The 15,303-nt window shown below is 34.6% G+C and overlaps 1 protein-coding gene across 2 annotated transcripts in view; it reads left to right on the top strand.

Moving 5' to 3' along the window:
* Positions 1 to 15,303, top strand: part of LOC144442224 (growth hormone-regulated TBC protein 1-A-like) — a 135,445-nt gene that overhangs the window by 74,508 nt on the left and 45,634 nt on the right. The window contains exon 2 of one of the 2 annotated variants that reach the window (XM_078131504.1): positions 10,020 to 10,103. The exons of the other annotated variant lie outside the window; for it this stretch is intronic. Coding sequence (XP_077987630.1) covers positions 10,069 to 10,103 — 35 coding nt within the window. The 5' untranslated portion in view covers positions 10,020 to 10,068. The remainder of the gene's footprint in view (positions 1 to 10,019; positions 10,104 to 15,303) is intronic. 2 annotated transcript variants of the gene reach the window in all.

Here is a 15,303-nt window from a genome sequence, read left to right as displayed (position 1 = left end):
ATTTAAAGAATGTATGCAAATATGCCGAGCAACCATGACCATGCCCATAGCAACAGCCCGGGAACCTGATGTATTTCACAAAGATAACAGTGGAGAATCTTAGACAAGGGAACAAACATTCAAAAAGTGTGTGCAAATGTGCCTAGCAACAAGACCACACCCAAAGCAACAGCCAAATGATGATGTATATCGCAAAGATAACATCAGGGATTCATAGATAAGTGGACGAACATTAAAAAAATGTATGCAGACATGTGTAGCAACATGACCACGTCCATAACAAATGCCAAATGATCGAATATGTTGCAATGATAACAACAGGCTGGATAGGCAACTGGATAATAATTCAGCAAATGAACACATATACCTAGCATGGATCAGCATGTGGATAAACATTTTTTTAAACTGTGCAGTTGTGCGCTACAATGCCATTGTGTTATTTTTGATATATACTACAAATGTCACCAAATGGTGGCCGTATTTGGAGTTAAAAATCAATATTTACCGCATAACTCATAACTGTAATACACAGATGCTCCATTTTATCTTTTGAGACCTTGACCATTGACCTTCAGGGTCAGTTATCAAAATCTAGCCAATTCCTTCCTATCACATATACAGTGTAGTATTTACATATTGTCAATTTTTAAAATCATGTTTAAAAGTAATATTGCAGAAAAGAAGCATTATTTTTGCTCATGAAAGCTTTACTGAGCCATATTTGTAGTAAACAATCACTATAATTAGTAATTTTGCAAGGGCACGAAGCACCCGAAGTGAAGCATGAATTATATGACAACAGAGAAGTGAGATATAACAATGTATAGTCCTTTATTCAGTCATAAAATCCGCAGAAAAATACAAAGCTTTCAACTATAAAAAACAGATTTAAACTGAATGCCTCCCGTAAAGGAATCACTAATTATGCAAATAACTCATTAAACTAAAAAAACTATGGTAACAGGCTTTTTTGGACAAGCGGGCTTTCTGAGGTTAATGTATGTGCCAAATTATACAGAATTTGAAGAGTGCATGATACTGCTTAATTACTGAATATCATTCATTATTCAAAATATTCATTAAAGGTAAAAGTTGTAGGAACAAACTTCATAGGACAGGTGCTTATTATTATGGTTGATATATGGACCACATTAAAATTTGGAGTTTGCATTTTTAAGATACAGCCTAGTTACCTAAAATCATTAATTATGCAAATATTTCATGAAAACTATAAGCTATATCAACAAATTTTATAGGACATATCCGCTTTGTTATGGTTAACATGTAATAAATGATATTGGAATTTAAGTATGCATTCTTAAGATATATTAATTACCAAAATAATTAATTATGCAAATTATTCATTAACGTTGTAAGTTACATCAACAAATTTTATAGGACAAATGTATGTTGTCATGTTTAACGAATATACGTATGCAAATTATTCACTAAATCTTTAAGCAAAATCAACAACTTTTATAGGAGATATGCACTTTGTTATGTTTAACGTATGTACTAAATTGTATTGAAATTGAAGTATGCAGCCTAATTACCAAGAATCATTATTTATGCAAATTATTCATTAACACTAAGGTACATCAACAAGCTTTACAGGACATATGCGATTGTTATGGTTAATGTGTGTACTGAATTATATTGAAATTGAAGTATGCATTCTTAAGATATATCCTAATTACCAAAAATAATTAATTATGCAAATTATTCATTAACTTTGTAAGTTACATCAACAAATTTTATAGGACAAATGTATGTTGTCATGTTTAACGAATATACTAAATTATACTGAAATTGAAGTATGCAGTCTTAAGATATTGCTTAATTAATTTCATTTATATGCAAATTTCCCTAATTAACATGAACAGATCTCACTCAAAAACTAATCAGGTCTAGCCATTATGCCAATCATTATAAGTACTAAATTTCATTATAATTGAGCCAGCCACTTCTAAGAAAATGGTGACACAGAAAGACACACACACACACACACAATTTCCCGTACCCTTTTAAGCGACCCACAATAGTATCTACTACATAATACTGTCCTGTGCATGCTCACATCAGTTCTTTATTGAGTGAGCAGTCAACAGAGCTTCTGTGTCCATAAACAAGGTAACTTCTGAAAAGAGCAAATTGTTCACAATTTATTAAACAACCGAAAGGGTAAGTTAAACATGGAATATGCTCAACAGCATCATGAATGTATCACCTAAACAACCGAAAGGGTAAGTTAAACATGGAACGTTCAACAGCATCATGAATGTATCACCTAAACAACCGAAAGGGTAAGTTAAACATGGAACGTTCAACAGCATCATGAATGTATCTCCTAAACAACCGAAAGGGTAAGTTAAACATGGAACGTTCAACAGCATCATGAATGTATTACCTAAACAACCGAAAGGGTAAGTTAAACATGGAACGTTCAACAGCATCATGAATGTATTACCTAAACAACCGAAAAGGTAAGTTAAACATGGAACGTTCAACAGCATCATGAATGTATCACCTAAACAACCGAAAAGGTAGGTTAAACATGGAACGTTCAACAGCATCATGAATGTATCACCTAAACAACCGAAAAGGTAAGTTAAACATGGAACGTTCAACAGCATCATGAATGTATCACCTAAACAACCGAAAAGGTAAGTTAAACATGGAACGTTCAACAGCATCATGAATGTATCACCTAAACAACCGAAAAGGTAAGTTAAACATGGAACGTTCAACAGCATCATGAATGTATCACCTAAAAAACCGAAAGGGTAAGTTAAACATGGAACGTTCAACAGCATCATGAATGTATCACCTAAAAAACCGAAAGGGTAAGTTAAACATGGAACGTTCAACAGCATCATGAATGTATCACCTAAAAAACCGAAAGGGTAAGTTAAACATGGAACGTTCAACAGCATCATGAATGTATCACCTAAACAACCGAAAAGGTAAGTTAAACATGGAATGTTCAACAGCATCATGAATGTATCACCTAAACAACCGAAAGGGTAAGTTAAACATGGAACGCTCAACAGCATCATGAATGTATCACCTAAACAACCGAAAGGGTAAGTTAAACATGGAACGTTCAACAGCATCATGAATGTATCACCTAAACAACCGAAAAGGGTAAGTTAAACATGGAACGTTCAACAGCATCATGAATGTATCACCTAAACAACCGAAAGGGTAAGTTAAACATGGAACGTTCAACAGCATCATGAATGTATCACCTAAACAACCGAAAGGGTAAGTTAAACATGGAACGTTCAACAGCATCATGAATGTATCACCTAAACAACCGAAAGGGTAAGTTAAACATGGAGCGTTCAACAGCATCATGAATGTATCACCTAAACAACCGAAAGGGTAAGTTAAACATGGAACGTTCAACAGCATCATGTCTGAATGTATCACCTAAACAACCGAAAAGGTAAGTTAAACATGGAACGTTCAACAGCATCATGAATGTATCACCTAAACAACCGAAAAGGTAAGTTAAACATGGAACGTTCAACAGCATCATGAATGTATCACCTAAACAACCGAAAGGGTAAGTTAAACATGGAACGTTCAACAGCATCATGAATGTATCACCTAAACAACCGAAAGGGTAAGTTAAACATGGAACGTTCAACAGCATCATGAATGTATCACCTAAACAACCGAAAGGGTAAGTTAAACATGGAACGTTCAACAGCATCATGAATGTATCACCTTAACAAATTTGTAGATTATTCAAACACTTGTCCAATTGATGTCCTCCAAGTCTTGACTACATCAAATTAACTCAATGAGTCCTATCACTGTATCAGTCTCTTCTGCAATCAAAAAAGAGAGAAATATATTATACAAATTGTAGTTATAAGAATCTTGGATTCTTAGGGATGGGAGGGTGGGACATTTGTTATACATATATGTATCTCACTTCTGTGTTCTCATATAATTCAACCTTTACTTAGGGCACTTCGCGCCCTTGCAAAATTACTAATTATATTTCTAACACAGAAGTCAGATAATCTATGTTTAAAGCCCCGCAGTCCGTATCTATTAATTGTTAACAGTCTAAACTGCCTGTGTATAGGTATTGCTATATTCTGGTTTATGATAAATTTAGTGAAAGTTGTCTAGCGTGACCAATCTGCCATCCTTAAGACTTCACTGAGTGGAATTCCCATCACTGCTGCTTTAGATAACCTCCTTACAAAGTTTCTTGGGGTCAAAGTCACCCTCCTCATTATCAGAACTATCACCGTCATCGGCATTACCTGATGATTTTGAGTTACTATCAACTTGCTATCACTCGAGCTACTACTATTACTACTTTAGCTACTGCTCGAACTAGAACTCACACTCAATGGACTAGGTAATTGCACGTGCTATGTACGTTCATAGGCCTTGTTCTTTTTGGTGATTTTGATGCCCTTTTTTAGCACAACTGAACTGAGGTTCAGTAGTGTCTTTTACTAAGTAGTAATTTTAGCCTTTTTGTAATTATTGTAACCACTTTGTTGTTTTTAGCTTTTTATATTGTTTTACCATGCTTTTAAATTTTATGTACAGCGCTTTTGAATATTAATGAATAGAAAAGGCACTTTAGAAAATAAATAAACTTTAAGCTTTAAACTTTAGTGCTATAGGGATCGCCAGGCGTCCATCTGTCTGTGTTTGTGGATGTAAACAACTAAAAGTCAAAAACCGCTGAACGGATTGCCATGATATTTGGTGGGTCCATTACCTTGGGTGTCTAGTTAGGAAATTGTTCAAATCAAAATGGTCTTACCACCAGTTTGTGATATGGGTCAAAAAATGTGATTTTTGGTCAAAAAACTTAAACTCAAAAACTACTGGGCATAATGGTCCTAAACTCATATCTCAAAAAGTACTTGGTCAGTGAGTCTGAAACTTAGTGAGATGTTTCTGAAAGTGTTATTCTGCAGATTTCCTTCAAGACATTTTAACAAAATTTGCCCTAGCAACCATGACCACGCCCTTAGCAACAATCAAATGGCAGTATATTTTGGTTAAATAACAAAATCTGGTAGGCAAGTGAGTAAACATTCATAAAATGTATGCAAATACCCTAGCAACCATGGCCATGCCCATAGCAACAGCCAAATGAAGGTGTATTCACAAAGAGAACAGGGATTCTTAGACAATGGAATAAACATTCCAAAAATGTATGTAAATTTGCCTAGCAAAAAACCAAGCCCATAGCAACAGCCAAAGAATCACATATATTGCAAAGATAACAGGAATAGAAAGACAAATGAATGAACATTCAAAATATGCAAATGTACCTAGCAACAAGACCAAGCCTATAGCAACAGCCTAATGATCACAGATATTGCGAAGATAACAATAGGAATTGAAAGACAAATGAATAAACATTCAAAAAATGTATTCAAATATGCCTAGCAACAAGACCACACCTATAGCAACAGCAAAATGATCACATATATTGCGAAGATAATGAGGATTAATAAACAAATGAATAAACATTTAAAAATTGTTTGTAAATATGCATAGCAACAAGACCACACCCATAGTAACAGCCAAATGATCACGTATATTGCAAAGATAGCAACATGGTTAGATAGGCAACTGGGTAAATGAACACCTACAATATATTCTTAGCATTGACTAGCATATGGATAAACATTTTTAAGAACTGTACAGTTGTACTACAATGCCATTGGCGGTATTTTTTGGCTCCCTTGTGTGCATGACGTGATGCTTTTGGTATTTTGACACGGATGCATATTTTTCCATATTATCTCCGTCCTTGGACGGGGTATTTTCATGACCCTCAGGTCAGTTATTACTTTCTCTTCCAGGTTCAGACATCGATGCAACTGCAAAATTAGTGCAAACTGTTATATGTCTCCGATAATTCAGCTAGGTGAAATTTTTGAGTCTTCAAAATGGCGAGCTGAATAAAGAAATGATGTGAGCATGCGTAGGACAATATGATGTAGTAGCTAGTATTAGCTAGTATTAAGGGGTTCGTTGTCTTTATTTTTATAGTTGATAGCTTTGTATTTTTGACGTGATTTGACTGAATCATTGTTCATGGCGATGCAAAATTATGCGTATTTACGCAATGGAAATTAATATTAGAAACACGTCACCTAAAAAAAATCCAATCATACAACCCACACTGAAAAATTGCAACATTTTACTGTGTATGTGTTCGGTGTGAAAATTTATGACGGTGTACAGAATCAAATACTTTCACTATGTCTTGGAAAACAAATTACTTTATTGACGTTTAATTTCATGTCAAAGTAATATATAATATAAATATTACGAAAGTAATCGGTCTTAGATCCAATGGGACAGCTGTTATGACAGGATGTCAAAATGGTGTAGGTGTGCATCTAAAAGAACAGAATTTATTCCTTGTCCATGTATCCTGTGACATCGACAGGCTCTAGTAGCCAGTGGCATGAGTTGAGCCATTGACATGATTGCTCAGTACAAGAAAACTGTCAACAACATCTTCATCTTCATCTTTTTTCGCTATTCCGCCATACGTTATCGTTACGAGTGTCCGAGAGAACTAAATAAACTACTCGGCAATTTGGTCAGGCTACGGTCCTGATATATAGTATTTATAGTGACACTGTTGTAACATTTGTATATATTATATATACAATACTATCAATACACTTCCAATTTTCAGTAAAATCTTTGAATCTATCATTAACAAGCAACTTGTTCCCTATCTTGACATTAAACATACATGTATACTCATTAACACACAATTTGGCTTCCGTAAGAAATTTAGTACAAAGCTTGCCATGGCAGACTTGGTCTCAGAAATTAGTGATCATCTTGACAACGGGTTTTCTACTTTTGGGGTCTTTATTGACCTCAAAAAAGCGTTCAACACTATTAACCACGAAATATTAATCAGTAAGCTACATCATTATGGGATTAGAGGTCTCCCTTTAGCATGGTTTAAAAGCTATCAGTAACCTACAACAGTCCGTAACAATTAATAGTGTCTCATCACCCTATAGACAGTTACAGTGTGGCGTTCCACAAGGATCGATTCTTGGCCCCATTTTATTTATAATTTATATTAATGACATCGCAAATGCAACTGACCAATTTCAATTCCGTCTATTCGCAGACGACACGAATTTATTTAAATTTATCAAGGATAATAATATAAACCTTACCCAAACCAATTGTGACTTTCAAAAGGTTTATGATTGGTGTCAAGCAAATAAACTTAAGATCAATGCTGAAAAAACAAATTATATGTATTGATTATTAATACACCCCACAGGAAAATCTCAGTTGAGGGTAATATAGGAATAGACGGGAATGAAATACAGTGCGTCATGTCATCAACCTATCTAGGAGTTACTCTTGATCGCAATCTTACATGGAAATCACATATCCAAAATGTTGTTAATGCTATCACCCGAAAAGTCGGACTTATTGCACAGTTGCAACACTATGTACCGAAAGCCATTCTCTTGTTATTATATAACACACTCATTCTACCACACATTACTTACTGCCTAGAAATATGGGGTAATACCTAGTATGCAACTTCCTTACAGCCAATACTTTTACTTCAAAAGAAAATTGCTCGCCTCATTACTTTTTCTGACTTTCATGCTCATAGCGACCCTCTTTTCAGACAACTTGGTAGTTTAGACATTTATAAACTATGTAAACTGCACACATGCGTTTTCATATTTGACTTGGTGAATAATCACTTTGCCCATGATATAACACATTACTTTAAAAAACCTCCTCACATGTATCCCACCCGTTTCGCGACTCAAAATAATTTCTCTGTCCCTAAAGTTAGCTTATCTCATAGTCAACACAATATCAAGTATGCAGCTGTAACACACTGGAATTCACTCCCAGACTACATAAAAAACATAACCTACAGACATTCATTCAAACATGCCTTAAAAGCTTACTTACTTCAATAAGTAAGTAAGTACTTAGTAACAGGTACTTCAATGTATGTATGTCTATCTTGCTGTTTTTGTTGTTGTTGTTGTTGTTGTAAATCCTATTTATTCATCCACGCAAAGCATTATTTTGACAATTATTCTTATCACATTTTGTTTATTTTTCCACTACCCGAGTTTTACCCAGTATTTTCGACTTAACTCATTCTGTAAGGGTTGTGGGCTTGACTAGTTCTGTAGAACTATTCCTACAACCCCCACCAGGTCCATGTAATTACTGATGTACATGTATTTGATTGAATATTCTTTGACTTAATTTAATTTATATATTTTGTTAATTTATTTGTTATGTATGTTTATTTCCTGGTGAAATCAATAAATCAAAAATCAAATAAAAAACATCAGTTTAAATAGTGACTCTGTCATCGTATATGTAATGTATATATACCTATTCACTAAACATCAGTTTAAATAGTGGCTCCATCATCGTATATGTAATGTATATATACCCATTCACTACACATCAGTTTAAATAGTGACTCCGTCATCGTATATGTAATGTATATATACCCATTCACTACACATCAGTTTAAATAGTGACTCCGTTATCGTATATGTAATGTATATATACCCATTCACTACACATCAGTTTAAATAGTGACTCCGTCATCGTATATGTAATGTAGATATACCCATTCACTACACATCAGTTTAAATAGTGACTCTGTCATCGTATATGTAATGTATACATACCCATTCACTACACATCAGTTTAAATAGTGACTCCATCATCGTATGTGTAATGTATATATATACCCATTCACTATACATCAGTTTAAATAGTGACTCCGTCATCGTATATGTAATGTATACATACCCATTCACTACACATCAGTTTAAATAGTGACTCCATCATCGTATATGTAATGTATATATACCCATTCACTACACATCAGTTTAAATAGTGACTCCATCATCGTATATGTAATGTATATATACCCATTCACTACACATCAGTTTAAATAGTGACTCCATCATCGTATATGTAATGTATATATACCCATTCACTACACATCAGTTTAAATAGTGACTCCGTTATCGTATGTGTATGTATATATACCCATTCACTAAACATCAGTTTAAATAGTGACTCCGTTATCGTATATGTAATGTATATATACCCATTCACTACACATCAGTTTAAATAGTGACTCCGTTATCGTATATGTAATGTATATATACCCATTCACTACACATCAGTTTAAATAGTGACTCTGTCATCGTATGTGTACGTATATATACCCATTCACTAAACATCAGTTTAAATAGTGACTCCGTTATCATATATGTAATGTATATATACCCATTCACTACACATCAGTTTAAATAGTGACTCCGTTATCGTATATGTAATGTATATATACCCATTCACTACATATCAGTTTAAATAGTGACTCCGTTATCATATATGTAATGTATATATACCCATTCACTACACATCAGTTTAAATAGTGACTCCATCATCGTATATGTAATGTAGATATACCCATTCACTACACATCAGTTTAAATAGTGACTCCGTTATCGTATATGTAATGTATATATACCCATTCACTACACATCAGTTTAAATAGTGACTCCGTTATCGTATATGTAATGTATATATATATCACCCATTCACTAAACATCCGTTTAAATAGTGACTCCGTTATCGTATATGTAATGTATGTATACCCATTCACTACACATGAGTTTAAATAGGACTCCCTTGTACCGGTATATGTACTGACATATACTACACATCAGTTTAAATATGACATAACCATTCGAAATATCAGGTTATTTCATTTAATAATAGTTGTTGGGTGTCTGCCAGGTCACAGCTGTGATAATATTAATCCTATTGATTAGTTGTACATTGTCTGTTATTTAATTTGTCTAAATTTGGAAGCATGTAAGTAACACATGTTGGCTGCTTTTGTTAAATGTAGGGATGCTGATTGTCCACTGTGTTGGAATGTCCCATTTTTCATAGGTGTTTAACATTCTATTTATTCTCAGTGAGTCATAATATCTTAACAGAAAGTAAAGCCTTCATCAAATCACCAGTATGGAACATAATGTGACAGCAGCCAATTTACACAGGTAAATTCCAGTTCTCAATTCTGTGTACATTATGGATTTTATCGTCAAGTTAAGGTATCCTGAGTGTACAGTTGATAGATGGTAAAACAACTAATGACACTGTGCAAAGTGATGTTTTAATTTTTCCATATTTCCAGCACTCAGTGATAGTATGTATCTTTCAATTGAGATATGTAAAGCTAGTATACATGTACAATATAGTATGCATTACTTTTGAGAACCCTCATAATATACACACATGTACACTGTTTCTAAGTATCATTGTGTAATTTTGATTTTAAAAGTGAGATCCCCTAGCTGTGCTTTGCTGAGATAATGGGTATACTTCACCTAAAAAACACCCAAAAAGGATAACATACAGTAGTATACTTAGTAGATATTGTTTCAGAAATAGCAAATTCTTATTAATATTGTTTTGATTTTAAAAGAAATATTAAAAGCATGAGCTTTAGCAGAGATTTGTCATACAATACTAAAATCTTTACGGCCCAGATATTATGATTTTGTTGGTTGACATTACACGATGGAAGGGCCGAAACTTAAGGAGGACCCACTCCCCACCACCATAAGCCTACTACTGAGCTCCATAAAACCCATATCTGGCCGTAAAGGTTTTATCCTATACCTCCTGAAATACTAAAATATGTTTACAATGAATAATTTGGACACTACGGTTTAGAGACAATTAGGGACATTATATTGAAAATAAATGGCTGTTTGTTGTAAATCTTGATGTAAGCCAGGCTGCATTATGTGTCTTCCCTGGCAGATTCATATGACCTCAGTACTGTACTGTACTGTACTGTACTGTTCAAGTCACATGAAACACACAAACATAGCTGCCAATGCAAAAAAAAAAGAAAACATACAACACAAAATTACTGCTGAAAAGGTTTCAAATTGGCATTTACCCCCCGGTAATTACATTAAATTTTATAATTTTACTACATTGTATATGCAATAGATATTTCGGGTAAGTGACATTACATGTGTCAAGTTGAGTAACTGCCCTGCCATCATAAACAGCATGCATAATCTCATGATCAAACAACAAAAATATGTAATCTAAACCAAAGGCTTTGTGAAACTGGGCATGAAATGGGTCTTTGTAACACTAAAACTATCAAAAATTAAATCACAAATATTTTATTGTTAATTGAATTTCACAATTTCCATGTACACAGTAATACATTGGGGTCAACTAACATCTGGGCATCTCATTATCAAATTTCAGAATGATACATGTATGTCCATATTTGACGAAATTGATACAAGAAATATTTCACTTGTTTCTAAACGTTACATGTTTTATGTTTTTTCCTGTGCATATTTTATATCCAAAGGCACTCTATCATTACGTACATAGCAAAAATTAAAATGTGCACATAATTCTATGTACAAGTCCTTCAAAGGCACTCTATCATTACGTACACAGCAAAAATTAAAATGTGCACATAATTCTATGTACAAAACCTTCAAAGGCACTCTATCATTACGTACATAGCAAAAATTAATATGTAGTTACTACACATAATTCTATGTACAAGACCTTCAAAGGCACTCTATCATTACGTACATAGCAAAAATTGATATGTACACATAATTCTATGTACAAGACCTTCAAATGATGGTATGAATAATTACTTATTGATCAGTAAAAATCCATCTTTCCAGAACAAACATGCTTAGAACTCGCATATTTACCAGGCGAAATTGACATAAAAATCCACAGGGAGGCAGTCTAATAGAAGAACTAATTTGAATTTTAAATGGACCATCATATAACACATTCTTCTTCTTCTTCTTCTTCTTCTTTAAAAGTACAGTCCTCAGATTCTGACCCACATGGCTAACACTGGGCTCATACAACAGCCAAAGCTCATTGAACACTCATTCCAAGCGCACACAATGGTGGCACACTATAAGTTGTGGACTTTTCTTCTTGCCTGTCTTTAAATTGCAAAGTCATAAATTCCCTTGCTTTTTAGCACAACTGAACTGGGGTCCAGTGTGCTATAGGCATGGTGAAATGTGTGTGTGTGTGTGTGAAAACCACCAGACTGATTGCCTTGGTATTTGGTGGAGAATAGAGCAATGGAAAATTGTTCACAAGAAAATGATTGAATCAGAGGTGTGTGTTTTGGGTAAAAAAAATGTGATTTGTGGTCGAAAAACTTAAACTCCAAAACTACAACAAGGTACATTGGCCTGAAATTTGGTAGTAATGCTTTTGGGGGTGTGTAGATTAAGAATTGCTCATGGTGTGGTGACTCTGTTGGTGATATGCAAATTAGGTCTAAAAATGTGTTGTTTGGTCAAAAGTCTGTAATTCCAAAATTACTGTGCAGATTGGGCTGAAATTTGATAGGAGATTCCTTTAGGGTGTTGAGTTTAGGAATTGTTGATGATGTGATGATCTCATATGTGGTTTGCAAATGAGGTCTAAAAATGTGTCTTTTTAGTCCCCGCCGGACGAAGTCCGGAAGGGGACTTATGGATTGGGTTCCGTCTGTCCTTGCGTCTGTCCGTCCGCAGCCATTTCTTGGAGATGCCTGGACCGATTTTTTTTCAAACTTGGTACAGAGGCAACATACTATGGCATACATATGCGCGTCAATTTGTTTTATGATACGATCCAATATGGCCAACTAGCAGTCATTTTAATTGTTTGTGAATTTTCCCTATCCAAAGCCATAACTCGGACATGCTTGAACAGATCTCATTCAAAGTTGGTATTAGGACAGTGTTCTATGACATACATGTGCATATCCATTTTCGTCGTGATACATTCCGATATTACTGCCTGGCAGCCATTTTGTTTGCGAATTTTCTATGTCCAAAGCCATAACTCAGACATGCTTGAACAGATCTTGTTCAAAGTTGGTATTAGGACAGTGTTCTATGACATACATGTGCATATTCATTGTTGTCGTGATACGATCCAATATGGCTGCCTGGCAGCCATTTTGTTGGCGAATTTTCCATGTCCAAAGCCATAACTCAGACATCCTTGAACAGAGTAGTGATATCAAAAAGAACCATATGAGGCCAAACAACATTAACCAGATTTAAAAATGACAACATAAACTGCCAGTTCCTTAAAACCCAATCATTTTCAATGACTTGTTGATCAATAGCCTAGAATTCCAAAATTACATGGAGCACATGGGCCTGAGATTTGATGGAATCGTTCTTAGGGATGTTTAGATTAAAAAGTGTTCATGATATGATGATTCCATCAGTGATATGCAAATTAGGTAAAAATGTGTCTTTTTGGTCAAAAATTTATATTAATAAAGGGATTTAAAATCCAAAACAACTGAGAAGATTGGGCTGAAATTTAATGGGGATGCCTATGAAGATGTGTACATGAAAGTGTCTCCCATCAGTAATATGCAAATTAGGTCTAACAAGATATACATGTGCGTTTTTGACCACGCACATGTATATCTTGTAACTACACGATGAATGAGGCTGTAACTTGGTGGGAATTTTTCTAGAGGTGTTTATTCTGCAGTTATTATTCAAAACATTTTGACAAAACTGACCCTAGCAAACAGTGAAATGATGATGCATATTACAAAGATAACATCATGGGTAGGTATTAAGTGAATAAAGAATAAAAAAATGTATGTAAATATGCCTATAGAAACAAGACCATGCCCATAGTAACAGCGAAATGGTGGTTTACATTGCTGGGAAGGGTAGGCAAGCAAATAAATATTCAAAATATGTATGCAAATATACCTGCCATATCAGCAAGACCTAGCCATAGCAACATCCAAATGGTGGTGTCTATTTCAAAGATAAACAACAGGCATGGCATCGGTATAGGCATGTGAATGAACATTCCAAAAATCTAAGCAATGCGTAGCAACAAGACCAACTAAGTACATTTTGTGCTACAAAAACAATTGGCGCTATTTTTAGACAAGGCTGTGAATGTATAGGACTTTGCCTTAAACTAAGCCTGAGCACCCTGTGGTCAGACCAAGGGCATGAAGCAACAATGTGTATATCAACACTGGAATAACATTTAAATTAAGACAAAAACATGAAGACAATACAAGTAATTCCCAAAGATAGCACAAATTTTGCCATGGCATCGTGATACATGATAAATATCTGTAGAATGACTACTTCGCTCCAACAAGAAAGGTCTATTACACATCCCACCCTGCAAACTTAAATCCTATGGTGAACGTGCTTTTTCACGCGCTGCCCCGCAATTATGGAACAGTCTTCCGGTTGCTCTGCATCAATCACCAATCCTGGACAAGTTCAGGAAAGACATTAAGACTCATCTTTTTATGAGAGCATTTTGATAAGAACTATTTTTAGTGTCCTGTAAAGTGCCTTTGAACATTCTGAGTAATGGATTCAGGCGCTATATAAATTGTTTGATTGATTGATTGATTGACCAGGTACACATGTATAAGGAGACTCCTATATCATGGCTATTACATCAACTACATGGAGTAATAGACTCCTATATCATGGCTTTTACATCAATGGCATGGAGTAATAAACTCCTATATCATGGCTTTTACATCAACTGCATGGAGTAATAGACTCCTATATCATGACTTTTACATCAACTGCATGGAGTAATAGACTCTTATATCATGACTTTTACATCAACTGCATGGAGTAATAGACTCCTATATCATGACTTTTACATCAACTGCATGGAGTAATAGCCTCCTACATCATGACTTTTACATCAACTGCATGGAGTAATAGACTCCTATATCATGGCTTTTACATCAACTACATGGAGTAATAGACTCCTATATCATGACTTTTACATCAACTGCATGGAGAAATAGACTCCTATATCATGGCTTTTACATCAACTACATGGAGTAATAGACTCCTATATCATGGCTTTTACATCAACTACATGGAGTAATATAGACTCCTATATCATGGCTTTCAGATCAATGGCATGGAGAAATACAGTCTGTTTTATTTTAATAATTAGTGTTTTCTGGCACAATACTAAAATTAATATATAATTTCAATGCACAAAGAAATATAATGTCCTTAGTAAAATATGCTTTGGAATAATACTTTGATTTAGCTTGCCAGTTTGACGCACAGTGTCCAATGTGTGTATTAGCGTATCATGCATGTTGAAAGCAGATTGATTAGCGCCATACATGGCCATACGATTGACTGCTGACATTTTTTTAACGGA

The sequence above is a fragment of the Glandiceps talaboti genome, chromosome 11 (genome assembly GCF_964340395.1).
Source record: "Glandiceps talaboti chromosome 11, keGlaTala1.1, whole genome shotgun sequence".
NCBI classification, from domain to species: Eukaryota; Metazoa; Hemichordata; class Enteropneusta; family Spengelidae; genus Glandiceps; species Glandiceps talaboti.
Note: the sequence above shows the minus strand (reverse complement) of the source record. Positions and strands in the feature narration are given on the sequence as shown.